This window comes from Vulpes vulpes, chromosome 12, assembly GCF_048418805.1.
Source record: "Vulpes vulpes isolate BD-2025 chromosome 12, VulVul3, whole genome shotgun sequence".
NCBI lineage: Eukaryota > Metazoa > Chordata > Mammalia > Carnivora > Canidae > Vulpes > Vulpes vulpes.
Genome location: NC_132791.1, coordinates 45,149,112 through 45,173,471, shown reverse-complemented (window position 1 = coordinate 45,173,471; position 24,360 = coordinate 45,149,112). Strand labels below are relative to the sequence as shown.

The 24,360-nt window shown below is 35.8% G+C and overlaps 1 protein-coding gene across 50 annotated transcripts in view; it reads right to left on the bottom strand.

Annotated features, from left to right (window-relative positions):
* Positions 1–24,360, bottom strand: part of PTPRD (protein tyrosine phosphatase receptor type D) — a 2,173,792-nt gene that overhangs the window by 288,616 nt on the left and 1,860,816 nt on the right. For all 50 annotated transcript variants that reach the window (XM_072728319.1, XM_072728317.1, XM_072728336.1 and 47 more), the window contains 2 exons: positions 20,956–21,101; positions 17,433–17,574 (listed from right to left, as the gene is read on the bottom strand). In XM_072728319.1, the coding sequence (XP_072584420.1) occupies positions 17,433–17,574; positions 20,956–21,101 (288 nt within the window). The remainder of the gene's footprint in view (positions 1–17,432; positions 17,575–20,955; positions 21,102–24,360) is intronic.

Here is a 24,360-nt window from a genome sequence, read left to right as displayed (position 1 = left end):
AACCTGGCAGATGAGCTAGGTGAGTATCTCCATTTTTAAAATTTCATCAAATATTGGTCTTCAGGAATCCCTGGGTGGCTCAGCGGTTTAGCGCTTGCCTTCGGCCCAGGGCATGATCCTGGAGTCCCAGGATCGAGTCCCACATTGGGCTCCCTGCATGGAGCCTGCTTCTCCCTCTGCCTGTGTCTCTTCCTCTCTCTCTCTCTCTCTCTCTCTCTCTCTGTGTCTCATGAATAAATAAATAAAATCTTTAAAAAAAAAAACTAATATTGGTGTCACAAATATTGGTCTCCAATAACAACATTTTGACTTAATATTTAATTAATTCTTTGCTTTACAAGTTTGATAGCAACCATCTTTTCATGGAATTTGAAAGCCAGTGTGTTAAAGAACAGAGCATGTCAAAACTGAATACACTGATATCTTACATTAGATCCTATGGAAGACTGAATAAAGAATGATAAACAGAGATGAGATTCTCAATCATGGCCTATGGCTAACAGAATTAATAGTGATGGCAAATGTGAAAAGGAATTCACTGTTTCTCATCAAAAACGGTTGTGGATTGTATCTATCATATCTGTAATTTGACTCAAATTGAGATACCCAATCAGTTTATCTCAGACACAGAACCATCTTTCAAGAGAGAGAGGTAACTCTTGGTAGGTCAGAGGTCTATGAAGTTTTCTTCTTAGTTTTGTTTTCTCTCTCTCTCTCTCTCTCTCTCTCTCTCTCTGAATTACTCTGACTAAACATGTCAACAATTTAGCTGTGCTAGTAATCTTCCTGGAGTGATTATGTCCTCTGTGTTGCTGAGGACATAATCCCCAGCTGATCCAAAACGCATCCAGAACTTCAGCTGGCACATACATAGCCACTTTCTTATTTAGAAACAATTTAGTTGATAATGGTTTAACTGGTCTAATAGCGTACAAAATGACATTTATTCAAACACCCTTATAAGCACAACCATCCTCTACTTTCTGTAGCTTTTGTCCAAAATATTCATCTTTAAAAATATTTTTAACACGGTCCCTCTGTATAAAGGAAATAAATATATTTCCACCTGAGAATTCATGAAATTTAGGCAACTCACAGGATGTAAAGCAAACTGATGGCTACTAATTACAATCATCTAAAATATTGGTGGAAAGAAGGGAGAGAGAGAGGAAAGAAGATAAAGAAGAAGAGGAGAAGGGAAATGTCTACCTAGTGCAACTGATAAGGGCTGGTGTATGGAGTACCTTCTTATAACCTGAGGGAGCTGATAGTTGTACAGTTCTCAGGAGAACAAACTATAGGCTCATTTTGGAGAAATCTGATGACCACTCATCAAGTGAATGTGTAAAATCGGATATATGGAGGTATTTATTTCTTTTCCTAAATACTAGGCTACAGTCAACTTCAACTTTGTCACTTAAGCAATTCCAACTTGTAAAGTTTGCCTGACACATTATTTCAACAAATCTCTGAGTGCATACTCTGTAGCACCTACTGTGCTGGGAATACAAGCATGGATAAGTCAAATACAATCTCTCCCTCATGAGATAAGTAGATCAATTTCATTCCTATTTAAAATTACCAAAAACATCCACGTTACTTGAATTAGAACACTAGACAGGCATTGAAGCACCAAAATAATAATAAACTGAGTGAATAAACTTTCATAAGAGGAAGCATTTCTCTGTGTGTCTGCATGCCCGCATGAAAAGGTGAATTCAATTTCTTCTGCTCTCCATCTTCAAACTCTTTTGCAAAAGTTGCCATTAAAAGGCGCATCTGATGGGGTAATTTCAGCACAGAACATACTCAATAGGAAATAACTAACTAGAGAACTAAAGATGTACCTTTTTTGAGTCTTGTTGATTTTTTTAAAAATACTAACTCTGAAACTGGTAGGTTGTCCCACTTAAAGACCTTGATTTTAAATTGCCATTTCTTTTTACACCCAATTAAATTGTCAGTGTAATGAAGAATTGTCCAACTGAGTAGAACTGTGAGGATCTTCTTACTGCTGCTTTCTGCAGTCTTAATTTGCAGATGCTTTTACCTAAAATAAGAATTTAAAGTCACCTCCTCAACAGTAAGACATGTAAAGCTTCCACCAACCGCTGTTCAAGACAGACAGTGAAAGAACACTTCCTTCACAAAATAGCCCTCTGTGGGGTATAGCAAAGATAATATTTTCCCCTAATGGTAAGATAGTTGAGCTCTGAAAAAGAGATTACCATGCCTCTGATTCTCTGATAAAGACTGAATAAAGACTACAAATACAAAGGTCTTGGTATTTTCCAATTAGCTCAGCAATTCTAATAACTGATAATATTCAATAAGAACAAACAAAACTGATGTTGAGCTTTTCATTTTCATGAAAATATATCGTTTACAAAGTCACGAATGGTACTCAGAGATTCTCTGAAAAATTTTCTTACTGACGGAGAACTATTTTCTTGTGAGATTATTAGACTGGTGGTAAGGGATCTTGGTAATCTCTATCAACCAGAGGTTTTAAAGGGAAAGTCAACTCAGTTCCAACAACTGACACGACCAGTGGTTACCTTCTAACTTCCTGTGGTTAGATAAGACAGACATTTAGGAAGCACTCTTGAAATCAGCCTCTTGGGGGTCCTGAAGTCTTCCTTAAACTGCACATGTTTTAATGCATTTTCTTTGCGTCCATCTCTTACATTCCACACCATCCCACCCTCTCCTATTCTCAGAGCTCTCTTTCTACCCTTGTTAAGAAGAAGCTCAAAGATTATGACAAAATGCCCCTAAACAACCAATCCAGTGGCCCCTCTCACTATTATTAAGATATTTTTCACACATTCTCATTCCTCTACTAGGGAACAACAACAACAACACCTAATCTCTCTTATTCATCCATGTCTCTTTACACTGTACCCTTTGCAACTAAAAGACAACATAAGATAGGGTGTGACCAGAGAATGGGATTTGGAGTCAGAAAACCCCCTTAATAAATCACATTTAATATCTATGAGATTTCAGTCAAGCAACTTCTGAACTTTGGTTCCTGTGAACTGGGAACCTCCCTTGGTAGTTGTCATGTACTTAGCTGTCTTCTCTTTCAGATTTAAGGATCTTCTGGATCTAATAGAGGGAATGCTTACATACTAAAATTCACACATCCCCAGACTGACTTACATGCTTGGTGATTATTAATTCTGTAGGAATCTTTTTTCTCCCCTTTCCTTCCTTTTTTCTCTTTCTTTCTCCTTCCTTCCTTCCTTCTTTCCTTCCTTCCTTCCTTCCTTCTTTCCTTCCTTCCTTCCTTCCTTCCTTCCTTCCTTCCTTCCTTCCTCTCTTCCACTCTTTCTTTCTCCATCCAATATTGAGAAGGGGAATCTGAAGATCTTTTAAATATTCATTTTACAGAAGAACCCTTGAAGGAAGCAGACCCCCACCACTTCTGCACTTCTCTTCATCTCTTCTTTGACAGAAAAGACTATACATATATATATATATTCACAGACTATATATTCACAGAGAATAAGCTCAGAAATCCATCTGCTAAATTTTAGTAAGTAATAACACCAAACGTTAGAACTAGATTATATTAAGATAATGTATACATAGTGTCTTGCAGAAAATATAATTTTTGTCTCAGTGATGGTAGTGGTGGTGATATTCCATGGAAGAAGCAATGGGAAAAAACAGCCTTTTAGAATGGAGGAATAAGAGCATCGAGATTAAGTTTGGTTACTATTCAGAATGCCTACGAAGAGTGCACAGCCCACTGTTCTGGGATAGAGCAGTACTGCACTCATTGCATAAGTACTACTGTAGGTTAAACAGAAGAGGAAGAAAACCAAGCTAAGATATTCTTCATAAACTTAGGGACTCAGGAATATAAACATCGGGGAAATCCTTTTAATTCCAATGCTAATCATAATGGAGGATGAGTCAAGAAAGACATTAGCTCTTCCATGTTAGACTCACATCTGTGCATTCGTGTGGACACTTTTTTTAATCAATCATATATAAAACAGAAAGCAGATCTTCTTTCCCTTGGTGTTATCTCAGTGAAAGAGACAGATTTTGTAAAGTCTGAAGTTTATAGAATTTTAGAGACCTACTTTATGAAAATGAAAGCAAAAATACTACTTTCACAAATTTTAGGAAAAAAAAAAAACACACATTTAATCAACTGAATACTCCTGGGCCCTCCCAGGGCTTTGATAGGCATTGTGTAAGCAAGAGCCTTGACACTGAAGCTTCCTTAGCTACAGGGATAAATCTGTCTCTACCTCAATTCTATGTCAGATTACCTCCCCTCTACCATTCCCAATAGATTTTCTGGCATCAGAAAACAGTTGATAGTTTGGTAGGGGTCTTTGACCAAGGATTTATCACTGAAGCATATAAGAAGAAAGGCTCCCGAGCCTGATCAATTCTGTCTGCATGTAATCCGGCTTGTTTGAAACATATGTTAACATATTTTGTTTCTTTTTAAATTATCAGAGCCATATTTTAAACATGTTGATAGGGAACTAGGACAAGATTAACCCAAGCTCCAGTTTTTCTGGGCAAAACCCCAGTCCTTCTGGCTAGCATTAAACCTCCTCCTTGGCTCTTTGTCATGGGTTTATGGTAAATTATTGTGAAAAATAAGTCAGAGTGGACTCTTTCTCCTAGGCAATGATTTATCTGTTTGTAAACTGAGATGAGGGAATTCCATTTGCTGTTGAGCCAATTGAATGCTAACTTTATTAATGCATCTTTGCCACAAAGATTAATGGGACCCCCCCAATAAATCAGCTCCAGCACTTGATGTCAGTTTATAATAGGCTTTGCAATATCTGGAAATTCAGATCTGTCATCATAAGATATAATGACATGCATAAACGCTGAGTGTAAACAGAAGATCCTTTAGGGTACAGGGCTCCAACCCAAGTTGCCTTAGGAAGCAATGTATCTAAGAATGTTCCTATTTTGGAGTATATGCTCATGACTTTTCCTCAAGGGTAAAAACATCTCACCTCCCATCTTTTTAATAAATAAATATTTTATTATGAAAATCAATTTTGTTTAATGAAGTCTTTTGAAGGAGAAAATGTTTTAAGATATTTTATTAAAATCATTTCATAGTTAGGTATGCTTTGTCATCTCCACCTAGAGCAAAAAGGAGTCATAAAAAATGGTAAATGCAGCCATAAAAATCCCTTTTACTATTAGTTGAGAGAGAAACAAATGGGAATATTACTTTGAAGGTAATGACTTAAGTTTTTTTTATTGCATCATATTTTCTCAAAACTCAAGCAAAGTATATCCCCAATCATCCTATGAATAAAATATAATTTTCCCTCAGAACATTTTTATTCATCAGAAAAAAAAGGTGAGTTTAATTTTTCTGTCACTTGAGGCCTCATATGTCAAACACATCTTACATTTCAACAAACCTTACTGTCATATTGATGGGATACTCAAGGAAACATAAATTCTTATGCAGGTACTAGCTTAGAAAGGTATAAGCTGAATTCCTGTGAACACACTTCTAAAAATAGACTTCATTATCCCCAACCACAGTATTATATGTATAACTGCCTTGTCATTATAACTAAAATTATGGTTCCTTGTCAAGAGATTGTAGCTTCCTTGAAGGCAGGTGGTAGTAAAGTCTTTTCTATCTTTTTAGCCCAGCCCTTAATATAATCCCTGGGATGAGGGGGAACTATATCATCAAATCAATAAATCAATGAGTAATACAAATTGCTTTTCATGCACTGTGTGCTTATTCTAATGTGGAAGAAACACATACATATTCAATTATTTCTGAGTTTTTTCAATAAAACTCAAGATAAAGTAGTTCTGGAAGAAAACAAAACATTTAGAAATTCTTTATTAAACTTGTCATTTGTTCACTCAATCAACAAATATTTACTGAAAATTTATAACGTGTCAAGCATGGCACTGTGTGCTCAATCTTGGGCAAAACAAAGCCCTGCCCTCTCGAAATGTCCAGTCTAAGCATGAAGATAACTCTGTGTAGGATAAAAGAAAAGCTTTACTTCATTTCTCCAAAGTATACTCCTCAATCACTTATAAGGGAATGACAATCAAATTCAAACGCCCTGTGGAGGGGCAGCCCTGGTGGCTCAGTGGTTTAGTGCAGCCTTCAGTTCAGGGCCTGATCCTGGAGACCCCGGATCGAGTCCCATGTTGGGCTCTCTGAATGGAGCCTGCTTCTCCCTCTGCCTGTGTCTTGGCCTCTCTCTGTGTCTTTGTGTCTCTAATAAGTAAATAAAATATTTAAAATAAAAAAAATAAGAAAATTAAAAAACCACTGACTTAAAAAAAAAAAAAGGTTCTGTGGAGCCAAAGTAGTCAATTGGTGCTCACCCATCTAGACTAAAGGATTATTTAGTGGACAAGGCAGCCCGACTTACTGACTATAAAATTATATGTCTTAGAAAATTGGTTCTGCTTGCACCAGAAAATTTTGCTTCACACATACGGCAGTGATCTTTAATCAAAATAATTTAAAATTATTTATTGATAATTATAATAATAGTACTGGTAGTAATAATATTGGTGAAGATAATATTATTCACAATGACTCACATTTACTGAGGGCCTAGCACTTTGCTAAAAAGCTTTATGTGGATCATCTGTGATCTTTCAAGTTTAGGTAGCAATTTTTCTTATTATCTCCACTTGACAAATAAACAAGCTGAAGTTCAGAGAGGTTGAGAAGTGTGTACATAGCCACAGAGCAAATAATGGAGTCAGGATTTGAATTCAGACCTGCTTGCCAGCAGAACCTGAACTCATAACCACACTTTCTATCACCTGCTATGCCAAAAGTGGAATCTAAAAGACAAAAACAAAACTAAGCAACAAAACATCTTTTCTATTATCTCTTTAAATACTGACATGATATATGAGACTTTTTAAAAAAGATTTTATTTATTTATTTAATTTGAGAGAGAGAGAAAAAAAGAGAGCTCCAATAGGGTGAGGGGTAGAGGGAGAAGGAGAGAATCCCAAGCCAACTCTGTGCTGAGTGCAGAGCGTAATGCAGGGCTCAATCTCAGAAACTCTGAGATCATGACCTGAGCTGAACCCGAGTCAGATGCTTAACCAACTGTGCCATCCCAGTGTCCTGATGTATGAAATTTTCTTCCTTCCTCTAAAATATATAACATAATGATGCTGCATTTTTGCAGACATTAAAAACAATTATAAGTTTTTATCTATTCTGTGACTTTGTATAGTCCAGATGTAATAGAACTGAGGTTATATTTTAAATATGACCCTACTCTGACAGAGGCAGTCTAAGCAATTGCCTACTAGGTACTAATGTATAAGCATTCTGAAGACTATAGAAATATGTGTTAATACAACATTAAGCACAAGTGTAAGAAGGAAAAAATGAAGCTAAACTTCTTGATATTGCATATTAGAGATCGTTGTGCCAATACATGATCTTTAGTCATTCCAAATAACTTGGTAACACACATGTAGTTTTTGCTTATTTCCATGTGCAAAGCCAATTTTCATTTACTTGTGGTAAGCAATGTGTTATAAAGCCATTGCACACTTCTTTTCCAGGATTATTGATCCTCCCTTTCCATAGTCATAGCCATGCATTCACTTAATGAACATTTTTTTTTAATTACTTTGTGCCAGGCACTGCCTTAGATGCTGGAGATTGAACAGTGGGCAAGAGGACTAAATCAAACAGCTCAGCTTCAAATGGACGATAAAAGGAGAAGGAAAAAATTACTATTTTTCAGCAACTTTTATATTTTAATCACTGCACCACATGTTTTACATATCTACGTCATTAACTTCTAAAATCAACCCTAAAATATAGCTAAGATTTATCCTACACTTTAAAGATGAGGACCCTCAAGTTTAGACTCACATAATGTGTCTAATCCCATAGAGTCAGAAACAGTGGACTCTTGATATAAACCCATGGCTATCTAGCTACAAACCATACTCCATTTCCATGGTAGTAGTCCCCTTTCTGTCTCTCTTCTGTCTTGATTTTCTGGTTCTCAAATTCACCTTCATCCTACAGTGTCCATGGGAATAATGATCTCAGTTACTGCCCAAATGGTCTCTTACTGTCTCATATGTGTTTACACAACCATCTCTATATCCCTTTTTAAATGTATACACTCATTCCACAAATATTTGATGGGTGCCTAGGAAATGCTAGGATTATTTCTAGGCCAGAGAGAAATGCAATGGAGCTTATACACAAAAGGGTGAAGGATACATAAAATAAAAGTTTTAAGAACTGGAGTATAATTTCACATAGTGAAAAGTGCTATGAAGCAAATTAAACAGGCCATACATACACTATATTGCATGTAGAAAAAACACATGCACATATATATGTATACAAATATACCTCCCCAACAAAATTTTTGGTTTAACTATACAATGTGTAAGTACTGATGATTTATAACTAATTTTATTAAGAGCCATAACATTTTTTTACCATAAATGATTATCCACTTATCTGGTAAATGATAGATCCATGGATACCCAAGGAATTAAACAAACACACAAACAAAAAGTACATGCATGTCAATTGAAAACTGCTAATATTGTTTTGCTAGTCTCACTCATGATCCACAGTTTCATCCTTTAAACAGCTCTTTTGGCATTATACTTTTTAAAATGTAGGATCTCTTCTGGGAAAACACAAACTAGTATCAAATCTATCATCCTAACACACATATCATCAAACATGAGAAACAAATTAACAGGGCTATACTTGGTGATCTACATTTATTAGTTAGGAAAAAACTCATTGTGTGAAAATATGTATTTAATGCAAGGGTGAAGTTTAAAAATCAAGAGCATGAAATGTTTTGACACATAAGCTAAAACACAATTTAATTTAGAAAGACCACCGATAAGATAGTTTTTTAAATTTCCTATTATTTAGAATCCATCAAAATCCTAGAGGAGAACACAGGCAATACCCTTTTTGAACTTGGCCACAGCAACTTCTTGCAAGATACATCTATGAAGGCAAGAGAAACAAAAGCAAAAATGAACTATGGGACTTCATCAAGATAAAAATCTTCTGCACAGCAAAAGAAACAGTCAACAAAACTAAAAGACAACCTACAGAATGGGAGAAGATATTTGCAAATGACCTATCAGATAAAGGGCTAGTATCCAAGATCTATAAAGAACTTATTAAACTCAACAGCAAAGAAACAAACAATCCAATCATGAAATGGGCAAAAGACATGAACAGAAATTTCACCAGAGAAGACACAGACATGGCCAACAAGCACATGAGAAAATGCTCCGCATCACTTGCCATCAAGGAAATACAAATCAAAACCACAATGAGATACCACCTCACACCAGTGAGAATGATGAACATTAACAAGACAAGAAACAAATGTTGGAGAGGATGTGGAGAAAGGGGAACCCACTTGCACTGTTGGTGAGAATGTGAACTGGTACAGCCACTCTGGAAAACTGTGTGGAGGTTCCTCAAAGAGTTAAAAATAGAGCTACCCTTTAACCCAGCAATTGCACTGCTGGGGATTTACCCCAAAGATACAGATGCAGTGAAATGGCAGGACGCCTGCACCCCCAATGTTTATAGCAGCAATGTCCACAGTAGCCAAACTGTGGAAGGAGCCTCGGTGTCCACTGAAAGATGAATGGATAAAGAAGATGTGGTCTATGTATACAATGGAATATTACTCAGCCATTAGAAACGACAAATAACCACCATTTTCTTCAACGTGGATAGAACTGGAGGGCATTATGCTGAGTGAAGTAAGTCAATTGGAGAAGATCAGACATTATATGGTTTCATTCATTTGGGAAATATAAAAAAAATAGTGAAAGGGATTAAAGGGGAAAGGAGAGAAAATGAGTGGGAAATATCAGAGAGGGAGACAGAACATGAGAAACTCCTAACTCTGGGAAACGAACAAGGGATAGTGGAAAGGGAGGTGGGCGGGGGGTTGGGGTGACTGAGTGATGGGCACTGAGGGGGGTACTTGACGGCAAGAGCACTGGGTGATATGCTATATATTGGCAAATGGAAGTCCAATAAAAAATATACAAAAAAACTAAAAAAAAATAAATAAAATTTCCTGTTATTTAATAAAGTATATTAAGAAAATCAGGATGCATGCCATCATACTTGTATTTAATGTAGCATTAACTCATAAGTCATTGTTTATTTTTAATAATATAAAGTAAGTTACATGCTCTTTTAAGGAGATATGTAATTAGGATTTTGATAATTAAACCCTAGACGGGGCATATGCTATATGTATGCCCTAAATCCCAATAAATTATGCATGCACAACTTTTAAAACTACATCTTAATTAGTAGCTTAAAATAAAACTAATATTGAAAGCCAGAAATTTTATTTTTTTAATTGTTCAAATTTTATCAATGAAAGTCAACTAAATATTCAGTTTTAAAGTATAAACATCAATTATACATAAAGGATTGTGAATTGTATGCTATATTACTTTAAGTATTTTAGCAAACCTCTGCAAATTTCAACTCATATAGACCGTTTATGTTAACTTAGTCACATGATTTCCTGCTTGTGTAGTTTGCTCTCTTTAGCCAATGAAGCATGTCCCAACCTCATTTTCTTCTATTACTCTTTTTTACTTCTACTCTATTCGAGGTACTATAGTTTATACCCACCTGTGATGGTTAATTTCATGTGTCACCTTGAATGGGCCATAAGATGCCCAGATATTTAGCCCAAGCTTACTCTGAATGTTACTGTAAGGGGTTTGGATGAGGTTAAGATTTAAATCAATAGAGCCAGTAAAGAAGATTGCCTATCCTAATATGAGTGGATCTCATGCAATCAGTTGAAGATCTGAATAGAATAAAAAGGATGACCCTCCTCTCACTAAGAGAATTCCTCCTGCTTAATTGCCTTCCAAATAAGACACTAGCTTATTCCTGTCTTCAGACTCATCCTGAAACCTTGGCTCTTCCTGAGTCTCAAGCCTGCCTACTTTTAGACTATATCATCAGCTCTGAGGCCTCCTGCTTACCTACTTATTCTGCATATCTTGGGAAAGACTTCTTAATAGTATGAACCATCTCCTTATAATAAATCATATATATGTGTGTGTGTGTGTGTGTGTGTGTGTATAGGTATGTATATACATACACTCATTCTTCTCTCTGGAGAACACACTTGTATCTACTGCCAAATATTTAGCAATTTCTTATTTATGCATCATCAGGGTAGGATTTTTCCACACTTTGCACACCCATGGCACATTAGCACTGTTGTCTTTCATGTCATACTTGTCTGTAGCTGATCAGCTGAAAGAATATTGTATTATTCCAGGAAAATATCTTTTATAAATACACCAAAAGTAAATAACCCAAGGGCTAGAATACATTGTCACAACATAATAGGGCAGGGATTATTTCTGACTGGGTGAAACCCAAAGAAAATCTCAGCTGTATGACCAAGAAAACAAATCATTTCAAACTCTCTAGACTTTAGTTTCTTATATCAAAAATAAGAGATGAGACTAAGTAAGCCAAATTCCCTCCCAAATCGACATTTCCACAGTGCCACTAATAGCCAATCTATAGCAAATACTCACATGACTTAATATTCATTTTAAAATTGTTAAAAATAATCGGAAGCCAAAAGAAGAAAAATTTTTATCACTTAGATGCAATGATTTACAAATGCAGCCATTCTCTCTGTGTCCTTTAAGATATAATCCCAGTGTGGAAAAACTAGTGATAATGATTCAAAGAACGCAACATCCATCACCAACAGAATGGTCTTTAAAAGACTGATCATAAGGAAACAGGAAAAAACCTCAGCTCACAAGTGTACTTCACCGCCCCCCCCAATATTATCAGTTTTCATGTCTTTGCTTACTTACAACAGTCTCCCATGGACCTGTGCACGTGGGCTCCTGCCTTGATGAACACTAATATGTAAAGAACAGTTATTTTTAAGTACTCAAGATCACACTACCGAAACCCAGACGTTTCTGAGTAGTTATGTGGCTCCGTAAGGCAGTGGAGTACACAGAAAGGCTTTACCATGTTGTTATCAATTTATTCCAACCACTCAACTATTTTATAAGCCTTTTCAAGTCATCTTCACTCAGTACCATAATTGTCAGCAAGTTTGTTCTGTGTTGGCCACCCTTCCTTTTGTTTCAGTCTTTCATAAAAATCCTTTTGTGTTGACAGTCAAGCAGCTGTGCTTTGTTCTTTAATGTTCCTAGCCTGGATCCCCAGCCGAGACCACTTTAGAACATAAACAGCAAAGTACCATTTTCACAGCAGGGACAACTGTGTTCATCTTCAAAAAGAGGCATTAATAAAATGAGACTGTAATGAACATGCTAATTCTGATCACAGGGTACTGCACAATGGTGGAGATAGTCGACTGCCTTCTCCCTGAAAGATTGTAAAAGTTGTTGTTTTCTTTTTTTAACAACTGCTATAATGGCTTACATTTTTTGAAACCGACATATTATGCAAACATTTCTCTCCATTTCCCAATGAGATGCCTTCTCTGTCTCACCCAACTGCTCACTGGTGTTTTACTATCTCAGTTACAGTCACCTTCAGGGAGCATATTTTTTCCACCTCGCAAGAGGTGGCTGCTGAAATAGGCATGTTACTAAAGTACAGGAAGCTAGAGAAAAGAGATCTCAGTGATCCAGGCTGATGTCTTTGCTTCTCTGTGCTCATGAAGATAATGAAGAAGAAGAAGAATAGGGAAGTAGGGAAGTTAACGCATTTGCTCAAGATGCCACAACTATTTTGGGACAGAGTGAGAGCTGGACCTGTAATACCTGTGACTGAGACTTAGGAACTTTGTATATTGTCTTATGTCTTGATGGTGACCATTCATAAAATAGGATGCACTTGTGCACAGTAAACACAAACATAATTTCATAAAATACACCTGCAAAACTAGGTGATGAAATTATCTCACATTTGGTTATCTTTTTAGGCAGTAATTTTAATTTATATGTGTTCTACGAGAAAGCAAGTTTCCAATAGGTAGGCGAGAGCGACAGTGTTATATATTATGCCCTGTTTTGCTGCGGTAGTGCTGGTGGTAGTTTTGGGGGTAGTGCTATTTGGGAATGGACAAATCTCCAAAAATAATCTGCTAAACTTAAAGAAATAATGTATTACATGCTGTTTTGGATGACAATAATATGTATATTTTCTGAATACTGCTTGAAAAATGTCTACATTCAAGAAACACGGGGCAGCCCGATTGGCTCAGTGGTTTAGTGCCGCCTTCAGCCCAGGGCATGATCCTGGAGACCCAGGATCGAGTCTCACATCCGGCTCCCTGCAAGGAGCTTGCTTCTCCCTCTGCCTGTATCTCTGTCTCTGTCTCTGTCTCTCTCTCTCTCTCTCTGTCTCTCATGAATAAATAAATAAAATCTTTTTTAAAAAAAGAAACATGACATTTAGTTAGACAGCTGGATGCAAAATTGGCAAAATCTCATTTTCCCCTTCCCCCTGCTCAGGGGCTGATACCACGTACCCGAGAGAACATTTTCATTCCTAGTTATCATTATATAATTTATACTACATGATTTCCCCATGATTTTCCCCTGACAACCTTTGGTTAGTAAGAAATTATGACCAGTAAACCAAAGATTCAGAAAGAACTAAACCCATCCAGATACTGATCCTTTTCTTAAGGCACCCTCTCTGGTTCTACTTGTGCCCTTCAAAGCCTAATTTGTAATCTAAAGACCTTCAAATTCTACAATTAGGCAAGTGTCAGCTCTTCATAACCTCTCAGTGACATCGAAGCCTTCACTTAAAGTTCTGCTCAAGAGGGAAAACATGTGTACAAGAGATATATCACAGCATCCTAGTACTGCAGAATGAGGGAGCTGGTTTTTGCTTGTTTCCATAGGCAGGGCAGCCAAAAAAAATAAAATATGACCTGGAGGCCACAAGTGCTGCATTCCACTCCCCATTCTCCTACTACTTCTACTAAGAACTACAGTGCACAGTGCATAAGTGGTAATTGCCTAAATATCTCATTCCACGGCATGCTCAGCCTGAGCTGTGGTTATCCTTCCTTATGAAAACAGTTTTTCACAGCTATGGTAATTTGAAGAGAGCTACAGAGGGAAAGTTTCCCCTGAAATACTCCCTTTAATGCACATGGGTGGTCAGAGTATTATTTCAATGTCTTCTGCATTAGCCATACAGTTCAGATGTTTAAATCTCCAATTAATTAGGTTCTCTAGTAGCCTGTGTGAAATAAATTAGTGATCTCCATCCAGTCCACTTAGACAAAACCCATGATGACAGTTGGCACATTTTTGGCATTGTCAGCAAAGTAAGGAAAAAGTAAATGACCCATGTGGATGAAATGGGCATCTGATGTGAGGCCCTGGCTCAAAGTATACGGCAGTTTCACCAACGGTAGAGCACAGAGCTTGAGCATCTGCCAAGGTGATCTGCAAAAGCAAGGGAACTTAAAATGGGTACAGAACTCACCAAGTATAGTATGAAATTCTTCACATTCATTTTAATTAACTCTTCACCATGTTCATATACTTCAAATCTGATTTTACTAATGGAATTTTTTTTCAAGACTATTCTTAAGAGCATTATAGTTATTTAGAAATTTTAAACAAGGAGGTAGCTCTAAAGGGAATAAAGATAATTCCCAACCCATTTATTTTATCCCACAGGGATATATGAAAAGTATTCTAAGTTATGTTTAGACTACTTTTCCATTTTCTAAAATACCTTTGTGTTTTTCTCATGAAACATTTCCAAAATTACTAAACATAGTCTTAAAAAAAGGTTTTACTATCTTTACTAGAATCATAAATTTTCATACAAATATATTCACATATGACAGCTATGCACACAGAAAGTCAAGATCATATAAAAATTCTCACGTGTATTTATTTTATGGGGGAGCTCTTGAGTAAAAGTAGATGAAACAGGGGACCCTAATCAGATTGGGAGGCAGGAAAACATAAATCCATGTGAAAGTCTAAGTAAAATGATTATTTTCCTCCCAAGTTTTTGCTAATCTCTTCATCAATGCATAAAGATTAAATCAAGCCAAATGATTATCACTATTCCTTTGTAAGGAGTGAATTCATGAAAGTAAGAAGGTTAAAAAAAAGTGTTTGATAAATTTTATTTTATTGTACCTTTGTAACATAATGTCTATACATAGCATTAGTTCTAAACTAGGTGAAGAAATGAAGATTTAAATTTTAAAAAATCAACAAATAAGTCTGAGTTTGCTTCAACTGTTCACCTGAAGAAACTATTCTACAATTTTCAGACCTGCTAAGTCTGAGTGAACATGGATATATATATCCTGCTAAGTCTGAGTGAACATGGAAAATATATATATATACATGTACACACAAATGTACATGTAATTTAAATGTAAATGTACATGTAAATGTACATGTATGTATATAAATTACATAAAATTTAAATGTACATATAAATGTACATGTATATATATGTACATGTACACAGAAATGTACATGTAATTTGAGGTACATATTACAGTCTTTATAAACATAGTCTCTAAGATTCCTTCCAGTTCTAAAATCTGACTCTAACTCCCATCTGCTCTTTTTTTCCCCCTTAATATCTTATTCTTGCCTGAGAGGTTTCAAGCTTTCTATTACCTTTTCATACATTTAAAATACATTTATTTCCAAACCCAGTCATGTGGTTCAATTATCTATAGTTCAGAGACTATGAGTTCTACTCTCCTTGATTGGGCTCACTGTCCTTCATGAATTAGAACTTGCATGAAAGCTTTAGAATTGGTAGTTCCAAGCCCACCTGGGTATGAATGACTTTATCTAGGGTTGCATATCCTGAATTGTGGGCGCATCTCTGTGGGGTGAGTACTTACATGACAGCCTGTTCCACACTCACTGTTATCTGACCAGTTTTTGTGTTCACTTCTAGGTTCTGAGTGTTCCACTATAGCAGTGCTAGAATTCTTACCTTTATGCAAAAAGCTGGTCTAGTTCTTCCTACTTGCATTTTATTTTATATAGGCCTATGTGTTGTTGCAGATCTAACTCAGCCCTAAAGCATATAGTCCTTTTGGTTATTATTGTCTATTCTCTGGAGATTTTCTCTTTGTTTTTTAGCACCTGGAAACTTCTTCCTCATTTGCCAGCCTAGCCATGCATTTAGTTTATTTGCAGATATTTTATCAACATCTCAATGTGTTTACAGGAGTATGAGAATTTTGTGTATAAACATAGCTTCTCATAATGGATAGAAATGTAACTCAAATCTGATTTATTTATTTTTAAGCATCATTTTGTTACATGCATTTAAAATATCTATATCCAGTTGTTCAGTATTTCTCCTGAGATTTAGTAAGATATCTACATTATTTGAGACATATTTTAAGATATGTAAGTAAATAATCTCAATTTCTAGGCTTGTTGGTTAACTAAGTGATATTGGTAATCAAAGATTATCAAAGATCTAGAAGGAAATGTTTTATGTTTTATAAAACATACAAAGTAAATACATCCCACAATGGGAAACACAGAGTGGACAACAAATTATCTTAATCCATGTTATATTCCTCTGTGGTAATGAAATTTTGATCCCTCTTTTCCACTTCCCTTCATCTTAAGAAAGTCTATTCTCGTATGTGGTGGAATCGTGAAGTGAAGTTCAAAGCAAAACACAAAGAACAAACAAAACACAAAATGTTGATGTAGAGATACATAACCTAGTATTATTAATCACCAGCCTTTATTCTCTAGTACTGCCATTCTAAAGAAAGTCTAGAAAGCAGACCCACTATATTGGAGTTTTGGAAAGTCATCTCAGACTTTGGTCAAACTGCATAAGCCATATAGCAGGAAACACAGAGGGAGACACACTGTTTCCACTCACTTTGCATTAACAGATGTTAGTTCAAGAAATATAAAAGAATGAAATAAAAACATATTTTTATGTAAAGACAAAAGGTGCCTTTGCTTTCCTCAATTCCTCCATTTATGAGGAACTCATCTTTAGGTAGAGGATGCCCCTTTAATTTGCAAACATCAGTGTCAACTGTGGTAATCTGTAAAAAGTAGTAGCCAATCCTGGTACAAAAACATCCATACACAAACAATGCTAACTAACATGAAAAGACTAGCACGTCCTGTTTCCTTTCTAGGTACTCTACCAAAGTCATGATGCTTTCTGATATTTTCTTTTCCCTCCCTGGATAGCATTCTTCAAGACCCATGAGAAAAGGCACACACTCTTTGTTTAAAAGTTTCACCCTTATAAACATTGCATTTAAATTCATTTTCCATTTAAGCGTCATGACAACTCTAATCTTTTTAGTGGTCCTACAAAAGAACATCAGGGATACAGAATTTCAAAAATGACACAAGCTACAACTTTGTACTTGAGTACTTACCACGCAAAACTGTGAGTCTAGTGGATACACTTATTTCTCCCACGTTATTTGAGGCCACACATTCATAAATGGCCTCATCCCGCGGAGTCCGTAAGGGCTGTATTCTGAGAACTGATCCAGATCCATCGTCAAACTCTATTACCTATTAGAGGAAACAATAGCTGTCACAGGTGTTGTTACAATTGTCTACCTCTAAGCTAAACCTTAATACAGTGGTGAACCAGTCTTTAGACTCAGAATAAACACAGCATCATTTTAAGACTGAATTTTGATACGTAGTGGTGAAACAGAGTATCTCGTTTAATTTAAGGAATCTTCTTCTGAGCAAAGGGAAAGACATGCAACTACAAATGCAAAGTCTACTGTAAACCATCCAGAGTCTACTCGTGAAAATATTCTATTATGTGTATCTAGGACAATTTGACCCTATTAATTTTGCAAGAGACTTGTTGCTCTAATGGATAACCTTCTCAAATTATTCAATCTCTGACAGCATGTACACATTTGTGGATCTACTCAATAATTGGATTGTAAGGTGAAGACATAATGCATACCACCACAGACAGCTCTTCTGGTTTAAAGTGTTTCATCCTGAATAGTTTAGATGAGCAAACCATGAAGAGAAACTGCATAAATCTAATACTTAGGCAGCCAACGAGATGGCTTTCACAACCCAAGAGACTGATGGCATGCATTAATTTTGCTATAAATCATTCCAGTATTTGTTCTAGCTTAGCATTTTCTGCATTTTGGGGGCATTCTTGCTGTAAAATGGAGGCTTGCTTCACCGGGCAGAAAATTAATGTCCTAAAGACTAAGCCTGAGTTCACTATCATTATGGACTGTACTCTGAAACAGCTTAGCAATCCTAGATATTTGTCAGCTAATTCAAGTACTACTTTAAAAGGTGATAATGATGATGATGATGAGATTGATAAATAAGGCTGTGAAGCTGTGGGAGTCCTCTACTCATCTTTTCTAGAACTGTGCTGTGTTCTTCCAGCTGCTCAATGTGTTCTTCCAGCTGCCTTCTGGTTTTGGTGAGGTTTTTTGCATTTCCCTATGACTAATTGAGAATTGAGAATACCTTGTAAATACATTTATTGGGTTGCTCAATCCCAGATTTTGTGCATAAATGTGTTTATGCCAACCTATGGAAGAAAGATCGAATGTTTTTAAAATATATCCACCTTAGGTACTTTCTGCATTCTATTTATGTTTTAAATTCACAGAGACAGCCAAAATGTCCCACTTCCCAAAGTACTACAATTTATTTTCAACTCTATTAATGCTCCATTAAGCATATATTTTAAAATGAATCCACTATGAGTGATGGGAGAAAAAAGTTTCATAGTTACTAGAATCTTTGTCAAGTATATCATAATCATACATCTATCTATATAGATAGATATGTAGATATCTCATGATATCTATATATCATGGCTTCATGTAGAGAAAGGTTTAAATATCCTTAATGCCAATTTGAATGTTAAGTTTTTTCCAGTTTTATTGAGAAATAATGGGCAAACATCACTGTACAAGGTCTAAGGCATGTAACATGATGGTTTGATTTACATGTATTGTGAAATGATTATTACAACAGGTTTAATTAATATCCATTATTTCATATAGATACAATAAAAAGGAAAAAAGATTTCTTTCTGTGATGAGAAGGCTTAGAACCTACCCTCTTAACAATGTTTGATTACTTGTGTCACTGTATGTTTACATTTCTGGACTATTTGCCAGTTAGACCTATCCTCGTTCACCAAACACTATACTACATGACACATGCTAGTGCTGTAATTTCCAGTTTTAATCCCCAGTACTGATTGTGCTCTACCTATTTATTCTATGCCAGGCATTGTATTTGACACTGGAGATACAAGCAGCAAAATAGGTCTTAGAGCGCTCATAGCCTTTATAAACTAGCAAACCAAAAAAAAAAAAAAAAAAAAAAAAATACATTACAGATCTTAAGGATTCTCAACCCAAGACTCAACAGTACTTGATGCACATGCTTCATGTAAAAATAATTTTCCTTGACTGTTTATATGATTCTCATCAGGAATTACGTAACGAGCAAAGCTCATGCTTTGAAACGCTTACTATTATAATTTAATCTTTGTTACAAGATTTTGTTAAGAACCTACTGCCAGGCAAATATGATGTCAAACACCTCTTTGATAAAAAAAATTTCAATTTCATCTAAACTAAAATAAATTTGTAGTAAGGATCACACACACATCATTTTCCACATGATATAGGAAACATTTCTCAAAGATTAAGATGTTTTTTATGTTTAATCACTGTTGGTATTTGATTTTCAAACAAACATAATTTTAAATTTATCATATGTAAACTACAATCTACATTTTTACTTTTGCCAGTGTAATTAATTATACCCTTTATAAGGTATTTGGACCATTTATTACTCTGTGAAAACTGATTTTTAAAAAGTGAGTAAAATCAAAATGTTCTGAATTTTGTTACTTGCTCTGTTTCTTTTAACTAGAAATTGTCTTACCTTTGCCAAACAGTGATTTAGGCCATGAAGTATGTCAGGAACTCAGATAAGAGAAGGTGAGTTTTACAATTTGGGGCAGACTGGAAGATTTGTACTCTCTAAGAATCAAACTATTCTTTTCATGTCTTAAATTTCAGGCATTGTATTGTGTGCTTCTTCCAATTTTTCTCTGCATAGCTTATTACCGATTTTTCGCCTCCAAAACAAGCAACTTTCTGAAACATTAGTCTCCTTAAAAACACTCAAAAATATCTGAATTATGCTTCATCATTGTCAAGTCACACAGCTTTCTTGAGTGATTTACTCAAAGGATTAACTGCAATATCACCTTGGTATGTTCCTCCAGAGTAGTTCTGAAACCAACAACTGGAGCTAACTTCTCATTTTAGTTCATGGTGTTTGTAAAACACAGGTGTGAGGTGCTGTGGACAACTTCATTTGCTGCCCAGCATCCATTCCCCTTCTTTCTTGTAAGAGGCATGTGAGTCCCTGATGGGAAAATATTGCTTCCCCATTCCAAGTGTGGGGTTGGATGGAACTGACCTCATTCCTAGCAACAGAGGTAGGTTCTGATTAACTTAAATTAGTTGGTTTGTACCATCAAGTTGTCCATATACACTAGTCCAAGGATAAGCAAGTAACTCAGTAAAAGCTGACAGCAGAGGAAGCTTTCACCCATCTTCTAGACTTGGTTGTGGAAGGATGTGAGACTACTATACTGCAATCTTCAGGGGAAACAGTCTGATAATGAGGCTAACAAATGGATGTTAGACACGGAGCCTGGTACAATCAAATACAAAAGGGAATCACCTGAACCCACAAACTCTTTTCTAAAAGCCATTTAGAACTAAGTTTTCCAATACAAGCAACAAAAAGATTGCCGTATCTCCATGATTAGGGTACTTCATACTAGAGTAAAACAAGCAAGTCATATATAAGCCAAAGATATAGCAGATACACTTTCCCCCCAGAGAAACAGAACAATGGACCTAATACCTCAAATCTCTGATTGCTGACTTTCTTTCCTTTTTTGTTCCAAACAATTTTAGGTCTTGGGTCTCCTGTAGCTTGGCAAATGAAAGAGGCAACTCCACCAGAGACCCCAGTCTGGTCAACAGGAGTTCTCGTAAACCTTGGAGGTGCTGAAATAACAAGAAATAAACATCACAATTAGATGGAAAATTGAAACACACACCATCCCCATTGCCACTGCATCCCCTACAGCCCTCGACTTCATTGAGGCCAATGCACACAAACATATACGCACACACCAGGATAAAGAAAATTAGAAAAGGACCTTTACTTTTAAGGGTAGTTTAAAGGGGAGGAAGGTAACTTTCTGGTCAAGTTATCCGCTAGTGTTTTTATTGCTGAAATCTGTATTAAGGCAGAGATCCAATAACATCCGAAAAGCAACATCACACATTAATTTTTATTACCAGTATAAAAAAAAATCCAATTTGTCCTCTGTAACAAAATGAGCTCATCAATCAAAGTGAGTAAAATTTTAGCTCTTTGCTTTGATGCCATTATCAGGGTGCTGCCAGAAAGCAGCACTGCCACTGCTAAGCCATTAAAATTAGTGACATTTAAGAGAAATTCTAGGAAAGTTTAAAGAGACAAGAAATATAGCCCTGAATTAGAAGGTTTGGCAAGAAACAGAAATAGGGAAAAATGGTAAAGTGACTCCTAAGCCCAGATACTGTGCTCTGTCTTACTTAAAACTTAACTTCATAATTTGCATAAAAAATGAGTCAAAAAATCCCCAAAGTCATAGGAGGAAAAAAAGGAATTTCTGTAAAGGAAGATGTAGACTTTAAGAATCCTAAAGGTGAAAGGCTAGAAGTTAGGGGCTTTTTAAATGTTCTCTACTTCCTTGAAATGTTCCTAACATTCACCCTTTCTCTTCAAAACCCAATTATTATCCATCTTGCATTTCTAGATCTAGAAATGTATCATATGGATTTAAATAAAATGGAGATGTTATTTATGCACAAAAATATTCATTATGCTATTTATTTAGCAAAGACCATAAGTACCCTAAATATGAAATAAAGTTGGAATCGACAGTGAAATGAATACAGCATGATGATACAAGTCATACAAATAGTGTTATGTGATAAATACTTACGATTAAAAGATAAACAACAAAAGCATCAGACACAATTCAATACAAGGGATATCAGATAGTAAAGAAAAATGCACCCCAAAAAAGATGGGACAAAATGTTGCTACTTGGGGGGAGGTATAGTCATTATTTTTCCCACATCTTTACATTTTTCTCACATCCTTCAGTTTTTGCAACTATGCTGCAATTAGAATTTTTAATTCAAAATCATCTTACTTTTTCATTTTCTTATCCCTATTACAAAGTTTCTCTCATACTCTTTTTCAGTTAAATGTTATTGAAAAATAGTTTTAAGCAACTGTAGCTAACATTTATTCAAAAATAATCCTTAGACTTTAAGAAAAAAAAAAAACAAAGTTCATCACTATTTGCTCATCCCCATTATTTTCTCTGCCTTGTTTTCATGTTTCCAACATGATCCTCCTGCTGGCTTGCTGGTGTGTTCTGACTCTTATCTTGTTTTTCCTAGAGTCAGGGAAGCCAGACTCCCATCTCAGCTCCACCATAGTATATGTTTCATCTTGAGGGAAAAAATGCCTCACTTTCCTATTAATTTTTTTTATTGATTGATTGATTTGAGAGACCACACACGTGAGAGAGAAAGGGAGAGCATGGGAGTAGAGAGGAGCAGAAGCAGAATGAGAGAGAATCTCAAGCAGACTCTGTGCTGACTGCAGAGCCCAACACGGGGCTCCATCTCACAACTCTAAGACCGTGACCTGAGCTGAAACCAAGAACTGGAGATAAACTGACTGAGCCAGCCAAGAGCCCCCTAACTTTCCTATTTCTCAACTGTAAAAAAATGAAATGTAAATCAATTTTTTTCAGAGATGCCTTCCACTTTTAAGGTTTTCTAGCTTAGTGTATTATCTCCCTGACAAGAGAAAGAAAGAAGAGTGGGAGAGGCATCTTTGTAATGTTAGTGCTGGGAAATTAGTCTCCACCTCAACAAATTCAACTTGGTGATAGCAGAACTGGTGAGAACACAGGTCCCTGTTTGTTCAAGAATACTAGGAAAGAAAGCGGGCTCCCACATCCCTACTAGATATCACATCCTGCACCATCTTTGGGTGGCAGTACAAACGAGATGATTACCAGAACTGCTGGAAGTACTTAAAATGATCTGAAATGACTAACAGTGAGAAGAATAAAAAACACTGTACACTGATGTCACTCTTCTGGAAACAAACAAACAAAAATGATATTAGAAGTGTTTATGTTTTTCATTCTGCTGTTGCAAACAATGCAAATTGATAATAACCACACACTTGTCAGCATCTAATATGGAAATTATACTCATGCAATTAAAATTCCTAGGGAATTTCCCTAGAAAAATAAAATGTGTTGTATTGCTATACCGCTATAATAGCTGTCATTTTTGGAACCTTCCTCTTCAAAGTACAGCTAAAAAATCATTGACCCTGAATGAAAATGAGTCTTAACAACTTGTTTTCTCCTTTAACTTCTATTTTGAAATTTCTTGCAAGAATGTGTGAATGAGGTAAAGGGCTATGATATAAAATGACTATGTACTAATCAGAAATTAAGTAAATCTGGAATATAGGATGCTATTCTTATTGCATCAAGTTTTGTTTTGTTTAAGGGATAGTATCCTATTTCTCATTCACACACAAAAAAAATTGGAGATCTATAAATAGGAAATGGCTACTAGAACAAGTGCTTCTTAAATCCTGGTGAGTGGGGACACTAAAGAGTGAAATTACTATTAAACATAGAAATCTGACTTCTAAATGGAAAGTACAGAAGGCAAATCTCCCCATATTCTTAGGGAGGTGATGTGACTACCATTCCAGAGTTCAGCTATGTTTCTCGCTTACCTTCATTTTCTGGTCATACCTGAAGTCTTCATGCTAATATTCACAAATATTCAAATCTGTGAGTGTTATGACCACTAATGCTACCATAAAGATTTTATTTTTGGAGAGGAGGACAAGTAATGAAATTAACATATTGAACTGTGGAAAATGTATTAAAATAATCAGAATCTGCTTCAGATCTGGGACTATTTTCTTAAATCCCACTAAATACCACTGTAGTGACACAGTATTCTGCAAAAACACTTACTGAAAGGGGTCCTTAAATATAAGGGGTCCTTAAACACTTACTGAAAGGGGTCCAAGAAATGAAATTGATCACACATTTTTTTAAAAAGGTATATCAAGTGCATGTACACAGAGCTTTCTAAATTTTTTTTAATATAAAAGACATTAGCCTTCACAGACAATAAACTCATGACTTTCTTATGAGATCTG